This window comes from Phocoena phocoena, chromosome 11, assembly GCF_963924675.1.
Source record: "Phocoena phocoena chromosome 11, mPhoPho1.1, whole genome shotgun sequence".
Lineage (NCBI taxonomy): Eukaryota > Metazoa > Chordata > Mammalia > Artiodactyla > Phocoenidae > Phocoena > Phocoena phocoena.
The window spans coordinates 44,833,456-44,853,381 of NC_089229.1; the positions used below are offsets into that span (position 1 = coordinate 44,833,456).

The 19,926-nt window shown below is 35.1% G+C and overlaps 1 protein-coding gene across 1 annotated transcript in view; it reads right to left on the minus strand.

The window, feature by feature from the left end:
* TRHDE (thyrotropin releasing hormone degrading enzyme) overlaps positions 1-19,926 on the minus strand; it is a 390,487-nt gene that overhangs the window by 104,626 nt on the left and 265,935 nt on the right. The window contains exon 7 of the mRNA XM_065887537.1: positions 5,049-5,114. Within this exon, the coding sequence (XP_065743609.1) occupies positions 5,049-5,114 (66 nt within the window). The remainder of the gene's footprint in view (positions 1-5,048; positions 5,115-19,926) is intronic.

A 19,926-nucleotide genomic window follows, 5' to 3' on the forward strand; every position in this document is an offset into this window, starting at 1 on the left:
TGTATACGTATGTTAACATATAACTTCTCACTAGAACACAAGTTGAGTTTGTTGTTGCTACTAATAATCCCTATAGCTCTGTGCTGTCATTACCTTTAGGCTATCAGAATTTTATGAGCACAAACCAATAATAATGATATTTCCCTTTAGCTTTTTATCCACACCTCATTGCCTTACATTGATTTGCATAAGCAATTTCCACCCTGATAATTGGAGGCAAACATCTTTTTGTAGGTTACCTTATGGAAAAGAGCAGTTAAATACTAATGAAGAGAAATCTTTCTTTATTCAACCACATTTTAAATGATATTGAATTACCCTCATTGGATAAGCAGGAGGGTGACTCACTTTCTGACATGGATTTCAGAGTGAGTTTGTATCAAGTTTAGCAATGATCTTTCTCCATAATTTCAGTTCCCTGGTATTGCCTCACAACAACATGAAGAATGGTACTGCCAGATCATTAAAACAATACTGTTTTGTTTGAAAAGAAAAAGCAGTAGTTATGTACTAATTATTTTTTAATAGCTACTGAGCCAATCAATGTTATCTGAGGATTTCAAAATTATAGCTTTAATCTTTTATTTCCAAAAAACTCAAAGAAAAATTTAAAAACTGTTACTAGGGAGATTAAAACAAGTAAAAATGAACTAAGAAAGGTTAAATTCATGTGAAAACAATTCTATCTAAAAGAATCCTTATCTGAATTACTTACTTTAAAAATAAGCCTAGAATACGTATGTAAGAACGAGGATTTGAGCTGTGGAAGCTTAAAATATAAAAACCAGGTAAAAGAAGTAGATCCTAATTTACTGGATCTATACACATAAACATTGCTACATATGGGCGAAAACTAATATATATGTACTTAATAAGAAGTCTAGGAAATTAAAAATGTGAGAATTTCACAAAGATTCAGCAATTCTTACAGTAATAGGGTTTGAGCATGAGGTGAACTAAAATGACACACAGAACACAGTGCCACCGAAGCCAACTGAAGAAAGTGATTCAAGGACTTCTGGGTTACGACGGTGAATTGAACAACCCCATCTAAGTTCACTCCCTCCCAAAACCTGACTAGGGCTACATTGAGTGTATGGGTGTTGTTTCTTTGTGACACCAAAATTTCTTGATTTTCTGAAATCTAGCGGTGGCTTTCCTGACTTTCACTTCACTAACCCTCCCAACAGGGTCAAAGCCAAATTGTCTTAATACTCAGATGATTAAGTGAAGATTCAAGGACACTTTTGCACATCTAGTTAACAAATTTTCCCATCAAATTGAAATAGCTGTCCTAAATTAAAGTATCAAACCCAAATTGTCTAGCTAGAAAAATGCATTAAATGTCTTAGATGCAGAGAATCTGAAAGATGAAAAAAATCTTAGAGAGCATTTAATTCTACTCTTGCATTTTGTAACTATAAAGTCAGAGGCCACGGAAGGTTTAGTGACTAGCAGAAAGCCCATCATTAATTAGAAACAGGAATAAGAATTGTTTCTCCCTACTTATTCCATTGCTTCGTGTCCCAAAATATGCCAGCTGTTGATTTGCGAAATCGATTATGGAAGAACAATAGCTACACAGAGTTTGCAAAAATACAAATATTTCTATGTTTTTAAAAGTGTATTATTTACAAGTGGCATACATGATCCAACAAGGGTTCAAGCTTCGTTTGCTGTGTTTCGCTTTCAATTTAAACATCAAAACAAAACAGAAGCTGGCATTAATGGTAGTCAGGACTAATTTTTTTATGACTGTATATACTGTCTATTACATTCTAAATAGATAGAATGTATGTTCTGTCTATTACATACTGTAAGAAGTTTTGAGGCAACTTATTTTAAAAATTATGCAAGACTGAACCATTTAAGCATCAGACAAAATTCAAGAAATAAGGGAAGCAGACCAAAAAATCAAGAAGATCAGACCAAGGGAAGTTGTGATTATTCACTATAAAAGTGTTTACCACCAGACTTTCTGATAGCTGATCAAATGGATTTATGGGTACTAGGAGTCCCTTCCTACTGAAGGATATACATATAAGTTGAAACCTGAAATAATTGTCCAATACAAAATATTACAAAAGTTAGAAAAATGTAGTTGAATCCATACTCAAATACTTGCTAAGTTAAATATAAACATGTGAACTGACCCATCTTTCTATATTATTATATTTAATATACAATTATATTTATAGTTTATTTTATATCTATGTATATTTATTATGATATATCATATATTTATTTATATTATATTTTAAATTTATATCGTGTAAATATATCATATTTATATACTTGTGGTTGTATTTGTAAAAAATGTTTGCTTTGTTCCCAAAAGAGCTTAAGATGGTTAGTTAGGATATAAAAAATACAAGAGAACACAAGTTTTAGAAGAAACCACCAGTATACTATTGTCCCTGTGTGAAACATAAGCGCTAAGGTCCAAGTACTAAAACAAAAAGAAAAAAAAATGAAAGGAAAGATGGAGGAGGGAAGAAAGAAGAAAGGAAGAGAGGGAGGAAGGAAGGGAGGAAGAGGGAGAGAGGGAGGGGAAAATATATGAAAAATGTAGTATCTGCAACTTGGGATGCCTACATCTATAAATCTAACCCTGGCTCTGTCTGCAAACATAAACTTCCATTTGTCAACACAGAAATATCCATGGTTAATGTAAAGACAATTAATAGATTTTCCAGCAGAGGTAAGTGCTGACCGTCCAGATTAGCTCTTTCAACAACATGTAAACCAAGACTCCCCAGAGCCTTGTGGATGGGAAATATATTAATATCAACTCTGTGACCACTCAATACCATGACATGAAGTGTCTGTTCAGGAGGTCATTCCCAAACTGTATTCCATACATCTTCCTGCACAAGAGATGATAATTTATCACTTAGATGTAGGGATCTATTGTAAACTAACCCAAACTGCTGATGATACACTAAATAGACATAGGGATCTACTGTAAACGAATCCAAACTGCTGATGATACACTAAATCAGTTTGAGTGATGAGTATAAATAAAGCTGCAAGGGAAGTACCGAAGGATAAAGATCTATCTGATCAATGAGATGTCACAAGGCAAATGAAATGCAATGTTGACAAACACAGAGTCCCACAGTTGAAAATTAACCAAATCAAGTATCAGAGCATAAAGGCACACACATTAAAACAAGCTTCAAATGAAAGTTTAATATAATGGGGGTCAGAGGGTATAGTCTAACTGTTTCAGATAAAACTGAACGGACTGGGTCAGTAGAAAAGGGTGAATTAAATATTGATGTATTTTGCGTACTATAGAAATATTGACAAGATAAAGAAAAATGTTGCAAAACAATAATTCTTTCCAGATAACATAACTATAGTTATTCAATCTGCCAAGCAAATCTATACACACAAGTGAGAAAAAAAACCAATAAAAATTGTATACAGAAAATGATTTCACATCAACTTGCTACTAGGAAATCAAATTCAGTTTGTGTAGCCCTTATGAAAGCTTAGATATTCTGTGGAACTGTACTGTCATGCTACAACTTCAGTGGGAAAAACAAAGGAGTGGGGATAAGGAAGGATGTTTCTCCAGACAGTTGATATTCATGGAGGGCACACCTAGAGAAAAAAGATTTTCCTAACTATGTGATCAGAATAGAGACTTTAGCACCCAGCAGACAGGTTCAACTGAATTCAGCTATTCTGAAGGTGTCCCTAATGGGAAGAGCTGATTTTAAAGTAAATTTCAACCCCTGCTGGGACAATTCGGTAAAAAAACTTTCTAAGGGAAATTATTCTTCAAGAAATTTATATATTTTTTCTCTGTTGTGTTAACGTATTTATAGCTTTGTCATAACATATTTAACTCTTGCTTTGTATTTTATCTTTTGGTTTATTTTGGGTAAAGATAGAATTACACTACTAAAATATGACCTGATCCCATATGTAGTTTATTTAAATTTCAGAATGAAAAGCTTACTAAGAACAGCTAAGATTGATTGCTCTCTCTGTCTTAGCATAATTGTATTTCAGGTGAACATCAATTTACTTTAAGGACACTTCTAAGTAGAATGCATCATAAATAATTCATCAGTCACAGCTGCTAGGAACATGATTTACTCCAACAGATTCAATGGAATAAAAGTTCTATTTTTCTATATTTGCTTTCAAGAATTTAAGAATCCTCCTTTTCTAAGAATCTACTGCCAGATTCCATACTTCACACTATAAATGTATTATAATAAAACTGTTTCTTTTTTCCCCCTTTTTTTAAAAACAGTGCATTTTCTAATTTAAAGAAAACATTTAAATATACTTGGAAAAACTAACAATCTATGTATGTCAACATTAAAAGAGCAAACAACATAAAAGGCACATATCTGAAAAAAAGCATTAAGAATTTCTCAAATACATAATTCTAAGAAGGCTAACATAACTTGTTTTCACTTTATATGAACTTTTAAATGGAAGAAAAGGGAATCAGACTTCCATAAAATCTTGTATAGAATACTTAGGATCTAATATATTTGAAAATTACTTCCGTTTTAAAATGCATATTAAAGAGATTCTAAATGGTATAACAGTTGGAGTTTTGTGGGTTGGTATGGAATCTTGTCTACCACTTTCATTTGTCATGTGGAACGACACTGTTTACCTTATTCATCTTAAAGTTTTCCATAAAATTCAGCATTTCTGTATTAGCAATTTCCCAAGTTGTGAAATATCTTTAAAATAAATACAGGAGGGGCTTCCCTGGTGGCACAGTGGTTGGGAATCCGCTTGCCAATGCTGGGGACATGGGTTCGAGACCTGGTCTGGGAAGATCCCACATGCCACGGACCAACTAAGCCTGTGCGCCACAGCTACTGAAGCCCGCGTGCCTAGAGCCTGTGCTCCACAACAAGAGAAGCCCGCACACCACAGCAAGGAGTGGCCCCTGAAAGCCCGTGCGCAGCAACGAAGACCCAAAGCAGCCATAAATAAATAAATAAATGGGGAAAAAAATAAATGCAGGAACAAGGAAAAGTGTAAGAGAAAATAGAAAGCATTTTACTTACTTGCAAACCCCTCTGAAATACTGAATGGCCCATAAAATTAGCCAGCATTCTAATTAAAGCAGCACCCTGTAAGAAAGAGTAATTTTTTAAAAGAAAGAAAAAAACATTTCAACCAAGTCACATGATTCTAAAATTATTCCATACCCATAAAAAATTAATTTGCTTCATTCATGCTATTTTATTCTTTAAAATAGTTAAGAAATAAGAGAATTATGAATGAAATACTTCACTTAGAGGTAACAATTGCATTTTTTGTTTTGTGGATCTAAAAGTTTTGTGGATATAAAACCAATGACTTCAAAATAGAGAAGTCTCTTGGATAAAATCTCTCAGAGCAATAATAAGCTGTAATTCAGGAATAATAAAAGTTTTATTGAGCACTGTATATGACAAAGTTAATAAGACATGGTTCATGTACTCACAAGTTCATAATCTAGTAAGGGAGGGACAACCATGTTAATAAATAATCATGTTAAAACACAGCTTTGAAGTAACACAGCTACATACTCTACCTCTGGTCCAATCAAGAATAATTTAGCCATAGAAGTGGACAGTAGGAGTGCCAAGCAGTCGGACTGCTTGGGTTCAAATCCTGGCTCTGGCATTACCCTCCATGTTTACCCAGGAGAAGTATTTAACCCCTCTGTTCCTCACTTTTCTCAGTTGTAAAGTGTAGGCAATAATAGCCCCAATTTACTATGGTTGTTCTGAAATTTAAATATATTACTGTATGTAAGCAGTTCAAGCTGGGTTTGAAAAACAGTAACCATGATAGAAATATTAGCTGTCAGTATTATATCAAGCTAATGATTTTTATTTCCTGTTTCTTTTTCCCTTTTAGAGTCTTCTATAAATCCATATACAAGTAGAACACTTACGTGGCTGATATAAATATTTAGACTAATAGAAGAAAATACTAATTTAAGAGTCTATCTCACTTTGAGAACAGTTATTTTATTGTAGAGCAATATCAGTGCAAAAAGCCTGACACATAATCAGTGCGAAACATTCCAAGAAATGATGGCTAAGCCTGGATGATCACAAATCTGTATGTAAAATATAAATAAGCCTTCAAGGAGATATTTCAATCTGCACCAAATTGTATGACGCAGTGAATTATAAGCAGCAAAAGTTTAAATATAAATGATAGCCTGGTTTTAAGGGAAATAAATCCCTTTATGACTACATTTCCCACTTCATACTTGTTACAAATTCATACCTGTCAATAACTAATTTCTTACCAGGTGTCTCTTTTTTATAAGAGAATCATAAGAACCACATACAGACTCATCTTGCCTGGGGCTGGACTGCAGCAGCCAGTACAGAGATGCAAGAATGAATTTCCATTGTTTGTTACCAGAATTGTTTCCTGTAATTCCAAATTTTTAACGCAATACAGTACTCAGGCTCCTGAATCACCATTAAAGAAATGTCTCAAAAACTTTCAGTCATCACCACAGTTGCTCTCAAAACTGGTATTTTATTCACAACTCAACAAATGATGAGCTGGACAAGCCACAGAGTTGTATGCCTCTTCTGGTATATTTTCTTCCCACACCTTCTACTCTTTGCTCTTTCTTTTGCTTCTTAGTCTGTATCTTCTGCACACTTGTATAAATCCATAAAATATAAGCATTTATGATTCAATCTGGGGACCAGGTTAGAATTCCCTTTAGAACTTATCAACTCTGCTCCTTGAATTTCCTTGACAAGCTCCCCTCCTATATATTTCCCAATCTAATCTACCCACCCTGAGGGTGGAAACTGTCAGTTCGGCAGAAAAACTAACCCTTGCCACCCAGGGTGTGAGACAGAATCTCGAGCAGCCAACTCAAACTTTCCTTCAGTACAGAACAGTCATCTTCAGATGATTTAAGTGCTTCCCTCTAGGTAATAAAGACTTGGTCTCTTGTCGGGCTGTAAGCTGTAAAAACTACCAGTTTAGCGTGGGCTAATGGCAAAAGAGTTCTTCCTAACCATAAAGAATGTACCGGGCTTCCCTGGTGGCACAGTCGTTGAGAATCTACCTGTCAGTGCAGGGGACACGGGTTCAAGCCCTGGTCCGGGAGGATCCCACACGCCGGGGAGCAACTAAGCCCGTACGCCACAATTACTAAGCCTGCACTCTAGAGCCTTCAAGCCATAACTACTGAAGCCCGTGCACCTAGAGCCTGTGCTCCCCAACAAGAGAAGCCACCGCAATGAGCAGCTTGCACACTGCAACGAAGAGTAGACCCTGCTCGCCACAACTAGAGAAAAGCCCGCACGCAGCAACGAAGACCCAATGCAGCCAAAAATAAATTAATTAATTAATTTAAAAAAAGAAAAGAATGTACCCATTTTCCTGTCTAGGTTGAGCTGTAGCAGAGTACTAACAGGAAAGAAAACCTGGAAATATAATCAATATTTAAAAGTTATATAATATCACTGAACTCCCTATTATTATTATATTGTATAATTTAATTAACTTTTCAAAAATATGTCTGTCTTGTCAAGTTGAACATTTTAAGTTCTCCAGAGTAGTATGCATGCGTTCTTCTATATTTAACTAGCCTTTTCTTTCCAAAGCTCAATTTTAAAAATCTCTATTTCATAGAACTTCATAGGCAGATGGGCTCTCCAAGTGTCATCATGCAGCCAACACATACTAAGTACCTACTATATATGGGTTATAACAAAGATCGTACCTTTTAATGCAGGCAAAACTCATTGTAAACCTTTGTTCAAAAAAGAAAACAATGAATCCCCTTTCACTGTGTCTTTAAAATATTTTTCCACCAAAGTAAATATAATTTACAACATTGTAATTTATACTCACTTGTGATTCAAAATTCTAGCCCCAATCAAGCAAACTGGATGTTACATAGCCTAAATACCTTTATGGGAAATAAATATACCATTTCTGCAAGATCTGTATAATTCTGAAACTTAATCAAGAAAACATCACTATATTTGCTATACTAAAGTTCAGAGAGATATTAAGATGGAAACCACTACCTGATTTTAAAAAAAAATTTTTTTTAGTATTTATTTATTTATTTAGGCTGTGCCTGGTCTTAGTTGCAGCATGCAGACTCTTCGTTGAGGCATGCAGACTTCTTAGTTGTGGCGTAAACGTGGGATCCACTTCCCTGACCGGGGTTTGAACCCAGGCCCCCTGTATTGGGAGTGCGGAGTCTTACCCACCGGACCACCAGGAAAGTCCCACTACCTGATTTTTTTAAGGTTTCATAAAGAATATTCTACAAGAATATGATTATAAACTCATTTAGTAATTTTTGTACTTGTGGTATCTTTTTCATATAAGTTCGTAGCTAAAATTTCTTTTATTTTACATGAAATCATTTGCATGCATGTCAGTCTCAAAGACAGTAAACATCTCCAGAGAAAGGACTGTGTCCTTATGACTTGGTACCCCTGTTCCCTCTGCCTGGCTGAGAAAGCTTCTCCTTAACACAATGAGAGAGGAAGAGAAATTAGTTGCACACATAGCAATTACTTATTGTATTTGTCATTCTAGAAGACTACTCAGCCAGGATAGACAGTTTATTACTTTATCTTATCTTTGTACTTCAGTGATAAGTAATCACTCTGAAGAGAGGAAGATCTTCTCCACTACTTTATTCTTTTAATATATGTTTACTGAGGAAGGCTGCGTGCTCAGGATCCTATAAAGCATAAATAGGAATGCCACAAGTCTCTATCCTCAAGGACCTCAAACCCTCCTAAGTGAGACGAGAAGATACAACGTAGTATAAGATGAATGACAAAAGAAATAAAATATTCTACAGTGTTTCAGAAGAGAGGGAGGATGAAGGGTAAAGAGGATCTAAAGAAGTGTCACTTGTGTTGCACTCTGAAGGATGGATGGGATTCCATGAGCAAAGGTAAACACAGAGCATGCATGCTATGGGAGGAACAGCCTTTGTGTGATGCCATGCAGGTGTGAAAACGAAAAGCACAAGTGGCTAAGGTAATACTGAAAGACAAAGGGCTTACAACTAGGTGATAGAAGATTCAATGGAATATAAGATTGAAGCAGTTCTTAGAGAAGATTGAATACCAGGACTAAGACATTTGAACTCTGTTAGAGGATCAGGAAGAATTTTTGGAAAAGTGGTTTAAAAAGTGAGGACTCATCTATAATACTCCAAGGAGGAAGTAAAATAACCAGGAGCAAATGGTAACAGTGAGGATAAAAACCAGAGATAGGTTTAAGCAAGAGAACAAAAATCATTTTAAATCTGAACGCCTGAGTGACTAGAAGATGATATTAGCAGATATTTGGAATTTAAAAGAAAGTGTTAGGTGAATATGGTAGCATTCATTTGAAACAGGTGGAGTTTGAGGAACAACTAGGGAATCAGAGGAACAGAAGGAAAATGTGACCATAGGAATGAAATTAACTGGAAGGTTTTGATTGAAGACATAAATTAGGATTTGTAGGGGGTGAGATTGCCAAGAGAAGAGTTCTGAGGTTTTAGTGAGGGAGATAGAAAACAGAATTTAGAAACTATGGACTCTGTATGACTTGCACTTGAGTGCCTGTAATAAGCACTCAATGAATACCTGTTGAGAAAATCAATGAAAAAAATTGAAATGAAGAGCAAAGGATGACACACTGTGATTGAAAAAACAAATAGAAGGAGAACTGGGTATACGTGGTGGCAAAGAAAACATATTTTAAGAATAAGTGCTTCAGTTTTAACGAAAAAAAGATAGCTAAGGGAAGACCAAAGCAGGTCACGTTTAAGAGAGAGCTATTTAAATAGACTTGGTGTGAAAGCCAGATTGCAAAATAATGGAAACAGAGGAAGAAAAGAGAAAGCAATAAGCATGTTCACATGAGGCTTGTTTGTGTTTTTGTTCTTAAAAATGTGGGAGAAAATTTCATGCAAAGAGAAGATAATCTAGTAGAGAAAGGTACTACTAGATACACAGTAGATCGAGAGATGGTTGCCAGAAAAAAACTCTAGGATAGCCAAATAAGAAGAGAATTAGGGTTAGTCTTAGAAAAGGATAAGGACAAACTTCCTCTGAGACAGGCCTGAGACAGAAAATGGAAGTAAAAAATAAGTTAAAATTTTTGAAGTATAAAACAATGAAGTTGACGAAATAGACCATAAGCTTCACTGAGGTGGAGACTTGGTCTGTGTGACTCACCACTGTAGATTCACTGCAAAAAACTTTCTGGCACATAGCAGGTTCTCAATAACTACCGAATGAGAGATGGCCTGTCACTTTTCAGTAATGTAGGACATGTGGTCCCAAGATTATGTGATTTGAAAGAGTAGAACTAGGTTTGAATTAACTCCAGTGAGAAGGTAAAAAGGAGTCCAAAACATGTAGAAATGTGCAGAAAAGTCCTAAGTCCTGGTTGAAGTTATTAATGACATAGTTGTCATTCATTAAGCAACTGTTATGTGCCAAGTTCACGATATTGTAAGGAACATGCTACTATCCTTATTTGTCAGATCATAAAATTGAGACTTGAACGGAGGTGTGTAACTTGACCAAATTAACACAGGTAGTGAGCAGGGAAGCCAGGATTAGAAACCCAGCCATGTGCAACTCCAAAATCAGTAATCTTAACCAATTTGGATGACTTTCTTGTGATCCCAAATCAAAACAGTTACATGATACTCTTCAGAAACACTGGGTATAGTAAGAACTTGGAAAAAGAAAAGAAATTCTTAGACTTACTCAGAGCTTAGAATCAACAGGTGTTCCCAGAAGAGGACAAAGGGAAACCTAATGGAAGAGACCTAGTTGAAATAGCTGATCAATATGCCCAGGATTGAGGATGAATAGAAGACATAAACTGGCTAGCAGAATAGAACATGTTGATGGACTAGGAGACATAAAGCTCATTCAGGCAGGTTCAGTAAGAGCAAAGGGCTAGCAAAGTTGAAAATAGTGATATTTTTATCAGATGCTGTGCGTGGATGTGGCAGCTGTGAAAAGGCACTGCTTAGATTTCCTACTATTGCTCCTTTGCATTTGCCACCATGAAGGCTGCACTTCCCTCAGTTCACTCCAAGTCTATGACTTTCTCCCTTCCCTCTCTCCTTGCACAGGCTGTGAGCTGCAGTGTGGTCTCAAGGAGCTCTCGCTTCCTTCTCTGGCTCTTTTTCCAAGTAACTATCTCACACCATTGTGTTTCCTTCTCAGAAGACCTAACCCAATAGGGTGACTTTAAATGCTGAAGTACAAAACAAGTATAAATTGCTGGATAATAGGTCACTGGAATAAGTTGGTACTGAGTATACTCTAATATTAAGTAACACACACCCCCAAATAAAACCTTTCCTTCTTAGTCTTCTCAAGAAGTCCTTTAGAACGAAATTATTTGTAGTGAGGTGGATGGACCTAGAGTCTGTCATACAGAGTGAAGTAAGTCAGAGGAGAAAAACAAATACCATATGTGAACACACATACATGGAATCTAAAAAAAAAAAAAAACAGTACTGATGAACCTAGTGGCAGGGCAGAAATACAGACGCAAACGTAGAGAATGGACTTGAGGACATGGTGGGGAAGGGGAAGCTGGGACGAAGTGAGAGAGTAGCATTGACACATATACACTACTAAATGTAAAATGGATGGCTAGTGGGAAGCAGCTGCATAGCACAGGGAGATCAGCTCGGTGCTTTGTGACCACCTAGAGGAGTGGGATAGGGAGGGTAGGAGGGAGGCTCAAGAGGTAGGGGATATGGGGATATACGTATACATATAGCTGATTCACTTTGTTGTACAGCAGAAACTAACACAACGTTGTAAAGCAACTATATACCGATAAAGATACAGATAGATATAGATATAGATATAGCTATAAAAGAAGTCCTTTAGCGTTTATATTCCAATATTCCACATTACAGATGTGTTTGCTCTTCTCAAGGATAGAAGCAGGTAAGCAAAAAGGTATCATTATATTCAGTCTACATATAGGAGAAACTGAGACAAAGGAACAGGTAATCTGTTCAAAGTGACACAGGTATAGTAGTTTCCGGAAATTATCTCCATTCATTCAGTTGTTGAGTTGATTAGCACAGAAATCTACAAGGTGAGACTTTCTTGTTACTTTCTAAATTACTGAAAGGATTAGTCTATTGATCCTAAATCAAAGTACTTTTATAATGTAAATTTCTAAATTATGTCTTTGCACTATATCTGGACATGTGTGGAGATTATGTGATGTTCTAACATGATTTGTTACTGAAGAATGTCTTCGGTCTGGAGTAAAAGCATATCTTAAATCCTCCATGGTTTTTCAAAAACATGTTTTTTCCTTTATATTTTTTTACAAGAGTATGATAGCTATATCTAGGACCCAAGGAAAATAAAAAATAAATAAATAAAATATCTAATCCTGAAAATCATTCACTCTCAAATTGATTACCCAAACGAAAGGAAGAGAGAAATACAGAGAGAGAGAGAGAGAGAGAGAAGAGGGAAAAAAAGGACATAAAAAGAAAGTTAATTTGACAAAGAAAGCAGAATTAATGCCCCATTGCCCCAGTCACTCACACCTGGAACCTTGGAGTCCTCTTTGATTTATTACTTCCTGAGGCCAAGTTTCTATCACTGCACAGCTGAATTATTTCACAGCCTCCCAGCAACAACCTCAGAAGCATTCTCACTTTCACAAGTCCATCTTATGGACCACATCAAACTAATTTTAATAATTCCTTCTGAAGAAGCATAATGTCTGCTCAAAGTCCAAATTCTGTCATCTACTGGATGTGAGAGCTTAGGCATGTTATAGAAGCTGCCTAAGTATCTACATTTAGAACAGAACAACAGCAACAAAGATTACTTCTACCAGTGATGATTATGGTGATAATACTTACCTCAAGATTTTTCTGAGGATTCATTTAAATCATTCATATAAAGTACTTGGAACAGTGTTTGGCATATAATTTGCTTCAACCGAAGTTTGCAGTTATTTTCACCATCTTTATCATTACCATCGTTTTTATGTTAGCACCCTGCCCTCCAAACTCTTTCCTTTATAAAACCAATTCCTATGGTAGTAAATCAAGGCCATACACAATGAAACTCACCATTACCTACCAATACTTTTTCCATATGGCCAAATAATCAGCCTCTAGTTAAGCTGATCTCATATCCCTCAAGTATACCTTATACCTTCATGCTTTAATCATGCTATTTACTTCAACTGCAATGACATTCTTTTTCAATCTTATATTCTAAGCCCCATAAATTATTCAAAAGCACAGGGAAAGTCCATACTATATTATGAACTTCCTACAAATATGTTAGTCCTCAATGCTTTTCTCTCCTCTGCAGTCATAAATCCTTTAAGTCTAAACTACATAATTTATCAAATTATTTTACATCACTCACTAATTGTTCCATATGTCCGTTTCTTCTTTCCACAATTAGATGTAGCTCAGAACATTTAGACTTATTATTGGCACACCTGTTAGTTGTCAGTGCCATAACTTTTCCATTGCCAGTGAAAGATGGTCCTAGCTAAGAAAAGTATCCACCAACAGCTTGCTAGATTCAAATCAGCAATCCAAACCATGAGCTTGTAGCCAATACATGGCTATTCAATCTTCCCTACCATGAAAATTAGCTTATATCCTACACTGCAGCCTTTTGTTTTTTAGTATTCTCAAGCATTGGTATTCAAACAGGGTAATATATATTTAAGTCAAAAGGAAACCAAGAAAGAGGACCACAGATCTGAGACAAGAAAACAGGGAGCTTTCAACAGCGCCAGAAATAGTACTTACATGAAAGCATTCAATTAAAGAAATCTGAAACATAACAATACTATAAACTCAATGAATGTTCATGAAAGTATAACTTATTAAGAGCAGAAATTAATGAAATAGAAAATAAATTATTGAGAAGATGAAAAACATTTGTTATGACTTAGCATTCATTCAAAATATTATGTCTTAATAAACTAGAAAGAGAAGGGAATTCATTAACATGTTAAAGGCCCTCTTCCAAAAATATACTGAGTGGTGAGACATTGTAAGTCCTCTCCATTATGATGGGAATAAGACAAGAATGCTTCCCATTAATACTTATATTCAAAAACACAATAAAATAAATGAACAAATACAGAATTATAAGCAAAAGCGAGAAACGAAGAAATAAATTAGTATTATGTAGAGATAATGTGAAAGTCCTTATAGAAATCCAAGAGAATCTATAGAACTAATCTATAAAATCAATAAAAAAGTGCAGCAAGTTTGCCTGACACAGACTAATACATAAATATCAAGAAAGTTAACATAAATCAGTAAAAACTAATTTAAAGAATTAATTTAGAAAGAATCCTATTCTCAAGAGCAAATATACAAATACAAAAAAACCAAAAATTATAGGGAGAAATTAAAAGTTTGTTCAGAGTTTTCATGGAGAAAATTACAGAAATTATCCAAAGACTCAAGGACTATATTCCTCACAAAGCTAAAGAGAATTGTTACTGTAAAAATGTCAATTTTTACAAATGGCATTTTTTATAATTTTACAATCTTTTTACAATTTTAACAATGTCAAACTTTTACAAATAAATGTCAATTATTCCAAAATTAATGTATAAAATCTTCAAAGTTTTTTTTTCTAGAAACTGTCTTCATCTGAAAATTCATATGGATTGGCGAACAGTTAACAATAGCAATTTTGAGAGAGAACAAGACAGGGAGAACCATCATACCCGATATCAAACCTAAAAAGCTACAGTGGTTAGACCTTAGACAGAATTATTGAAGCAGGAATGCACATGTAAACCAGGGATCAGAATTTTGGTGCACATGCACCAAAGCTGATACTGGTGATAGCCGACAGAGATGGTATCACACATGAGTGGGAGTAGGGCAGGAAATTCAATAAGTGGCACTGAGAAGATTATCTAAACCAAAATGACATTACATTGTACATCACACAAAAAAGAAACAACAAAAAAATATCCAAATGGATTAAAGAACTTAATATAAGATGTAAAACTTTAAAAATATTAGAAAAAAATCTCAAAACCTAGCTTTAAGAATTTGGGATAAAGAAGGACATTTAAACAAAACAAAAAGCATGAAGCACAAAAGAGCAAATGGACAAATAGACTACATCTGAGTTAAAAACATCTGCGTGATAAAAGACATCGTAAATTAAAAGATAAATTACAGTCTTATTAGCAACCAAAGATTAGTATCCAGAATACAGAGAAAACCTTTCATTAATCAATGATTAAATACATAAGCAAACAAATTTTAAAACAAAGACCCTATTGGAAAATGGGCAAAGGATATACACAGAAAATTTAAAAAGTAAGAAACTGGGCAATAAAAGTCTTAATCTCACTAATAAACAAAGAAATGTAAATTAAACAGGAAGATAGCATTTCACAGCCATTAGCCAAGCAAAAACTTTGGGAGTTTAATAATGCCAATTATAGATAGGGATGTGAGGAAACTATCTCTCAAACATTCCAGTGGGAGTATGAATACAGGTACCAACACTTTGGGGGAAAACTGTCACACTAAGGTAAAGTTAAAGTTTGATTTTGTGAATTTAACAAATAATTATTGAGGGCTCACTGTGTCAGGCATTGCTATAGGAACTGAAAATGATGCAGAGAACAAACCAAATAAAGATTTCATGGAGTTTACATTCTAGGTAGAAGAGGCAGTTAATAAACAAAGAAACAGCTTAATACAATCATGCCAAGTACTGACTATCGCTATGAAGAAAAATAAAGCAGGGTAAGGGAAAAGAGAATACTGGGGAAGATGGACTCTCAAATTTTACATCAGATAATCAGGTAAGATTGCTGTAATAAGTTCACATTTGAGCACAGACATGAATTCATTGAAGAAGCAAGCCATGTTTACAACTGGGGAAGAACATTCCAGGCAGATAGAACACACAGAGTTAAATTTTAAAACCTAGAATTCAGGAGAGAGATTGGGGTTAAAAGCCTAGAAGCCCCAGGCTCCCACAAGGAGATTGAAAATAATAACCATATATATGTATATATATATGTCAAATTATAACATATGAGTATAAATATATCTGAAGAATGGGTTCTGGAGTATTTCAGCATTTAGAAGTTGAGTTCGTCAAAAAAAGATGAAAGAGAAACGACAAGTGAGTGGGTAACAAACAAACAAACAAAAAGAATATGGCATCTAGGAAATAAAATGAAGAAAGTGTTTCAAGGGGAGAATGATCATTGCTATAAAATGTGTTTGAGAAAGCAAGTAAACTAAGTTGAAGACTAATCGGATTTTGCAATGTGGAGTTAATATTTGACCTGACTGGAAAGATTTGGTCAAATGGTAAGAATGAAAATATAATTAGAGTGGTTTTAAAAGAGAAGGGGAGGGCTTCCTTGGTGGCGCAGTGGTTGAAAGTCCGATGCAGGGGACACGGGTTCGTGCCCCGGTCCGGGAAGATCCTACATGCCGCGGAGCGGCTGGGCCCGTGAGCCATGGCCGCTGAGCCTGCGCATCCGGAGCCTGTGCTCCACAACGGGAGAGGCCCCCGTACCGCAAAAAAAAAAAAAAAAAAGAGAAAGGGAAAAAAGGAATTGGGGCTCTACATTAAAAGAATACAGAGGCATAAGGAAATAGTCTAGGGAGCTGTTGGTCAAGGGGTGTTTATTAAGAATAAACTATAACATTCTATGCAGATAAGGGTAATAAAGTAGAGAAGGAAAATTTGATGATTCAAGAGAGAAGAGACAGCTCTGCTTAAGCAACCTCCCCAAACAGGCGAGAGGATGAAACCCAGTACACAGTGGAGGCATTGGCCTAGATTGAAACACAGACATTTATCCATTGTAACCAGGAGCAAGGGATTCAACAGGTGAGATATATAGAGAGGTTTGAAGGTGGGAGAACACTGATTGCCATTTCTCAGTGAATAAATGCAGAGTCAACAGATGTTGTATCCCTCTTTGTCTTAATCTTGCTGGTGGAAAACCCCTTATTCCATGATGTATCTGTAGAGCTTTCTAGGAATATTTTGGTGCTACCATTTTTTAAAAGAAACATCTAATAGAAGAAAAATGAAATAAGTTGAATTTAATTAGTCAGACATTTAGAGTATGCTTTAAACAAGATCTTATGAATAATAATTTTCTCTTAAAAAGCAAATTATTAATGAACATATTGTAATTCCCATTAAAGTAGTATAAAAGTATTACCAGAGCAATGGTTTAAGAGTAAGTGATAAAAATACATTGTTTAAATTTCTGAACCAAATGGAAGGCTAAAATGTCCCAAACCAATAACAGTACTGAATGAGTTAAGCTAATTTAATTTTGTTTTAAGAATTCAGGAAACACCATTTGTTTTTAGGACTCTAAATGCTCTTTAATCCCAAATTCATTTTAGAATTTACAAACAACAGGCTTTCTTAAATATCAGCCAACAAATGGTATCCTCATCACTTATTGCAGAACAATTGTTCCTTGTCGGAGTTAAACTATCACAGCTGGAAACACATATGAAATTTAGCTTATTAAGAAAACTACAACATGAATTAATGCTAGTGAACAAGGCATGTCAAACATGCTACGTAAATAAGACCTTTAAGAGACACTTGCATAATATTGTGCTAGAAAATGTCACAAATTAAATACTTAACAGAATCACTACAAATTATGTTTCTGATATGTTTTGAATATAAAATACTTCCCTAATTTCTGTCTAATATAAAAGATGACACGGTACTTCTTAAAGAGACATTGCTGAATTGAGTTGAATGCTGACAAGATAAGTAAATATGGTTTATTATGCAAACAACCATATATGTTAGTGTAATGAAACTTCAGTGTCAGTTGGACATTTTGTCTGAAAATTAGAGTACAGCACTAACTTCTAATAAATTACTAAATTGTATATTTTCTGAATAATCTAAACTCTGCTTTTTCATCATGCAAAATATTCAGATATTTGATAATTATCTATAAACGAGTTTATATGCAAAACATATAGTTATGTGGTTCAATTCATTCTCCTTTCCAATTTTTCTTTGCGAATTTTATTTTTATTATGCATATTGATGTATATAATAGTGCAGTGTATAAAATATATATGGTGTACATCAGTACATTTATATTTTTTATATAATATAAAATTATATTGACAGAAAGAAAAATGAATGGGCATATGACTCTTAGGAGAATCGTACTTTCTTACACCTGTCTCTTTCTTCTTTATAATTCCTCTCACACATTGTGATCTGTATTGTCTTTTGAGAGACTATGTAAAGATTAGTCTCTCTGGTTTCCCTTCACTTCCCATTATCCTTGCATTTGAACAAGTTCTTCATGCATGAAATATGCCCCAATTGCCCAAATCGTCTTAACTCAAATATGACTTAATTCTTCTATTAAGTCTAATGCCACTTTTTTTTAAAGAAATCTTTCCTAACTCAAAATCCAGAATTAAATTATTATTACAATTCTCCTAGAGAAGTTGCTTTTTATATCTATTCTTACATCTATGTTGACGTAAAGCACAATATGTCTTATTTTGAGAATTTACATATGAACAACTATTTGCCACACCACTGGGAGTCAGGAGGGGAGGGGTCATGATCCACAAACCCCAGCATCTTTCTGCATGACTATACATTCAATACATGTCTACTAAATGAGATGACTAAGTAAATGTATCAATGTGTGAAATATTAGCAGAAAACAATAGGAAAAAAAAGAAAACAGTAAATAAGTATGACTGCAGTCTTATTTGGGACAAACACTTTCCCGGCTGGAGATGCCAGGAAGAAAATGATTGTATAAAACTAAATACAGATTTTATCATTCATCTACACTGACTTCTTTTTCTGGATTCCCAAATTCAGGATTCCCTTCTACAGATTTACTCTAATATTTCTCAATATTTGTTGATACTTTTTTTTTTTTTTTTTTTTTGCGGTACGTGGGCCTCTCACTGTTGTGGCCTCTCCCGTTGAGGAGCACAGGCTCTGGACGCGCAGGCTCAGTGGCCGTGGCTCACGAGCCCAGCCGCTCTGCAGCATGTGGGATCTTCCCAGACCGGGGCACAAACCCATGTCCCCTGCATCGGCAGGCGGACTCTCAACCACTGTGCCACCAGGGAAGCCCTTGTTGATACTTTTTCCTAAGTAATCTCATTCATTCAAACATTAAATTATAACCTTTAGTTATAAAACGTCCTTTTGGTATTCATATTAATGTCATAAACAGACAGGCCTCCAAATCTCAGATACCCATTTGCAGACACTTTGCTGTCTCTGTACTCAAGCCAGAGCACTGTCAAGTGTAGCCTGACTGAAAGTGACACTTGAAGAAGAATGAACTTTGGTAGAAGACAGGCACTTTTGTGTAATTTTCATGTTGAAGAGAAAATCTACTTGCAGCTTATAAAGAAGTGATCTTACAGAGGGCAGATAGCAGAAGCAAGAAGAACTACAATCCTGCAGCCTGTGGAATGAAAACCACATTCACAGAAATATACACAAAATGAAAAGACAGAGGACTATGTTCCAGATGAAGGAACAAGATAAAAGCCCAGAAAATCAATTAAATGAAGTGGAGATAGGCAACCTACCAGAAAAAGAATTCAGAATAATGATAGTGAAGATGATCCAGGACCTTGGAAAAAGAATGGAAGCAAAGATCGAGAGGATGCAAGAAATGTTTAACAAAGACCTAGAAGAATTAAAGAACAACCAAACAGAGATGAACAATACAATAACTGAAATAAAAAATACACTAGAAGGAATCAATAGCAGAATAACTGAGGCAGAAGAACAGATAAGTGACCTGAAAGACAGAATGGTGGAATTCACTGCTGTGGAACACAATAAAGAAAAAAGAATGAAAAGAAATGAAGACAGCCCAAGCGACCTC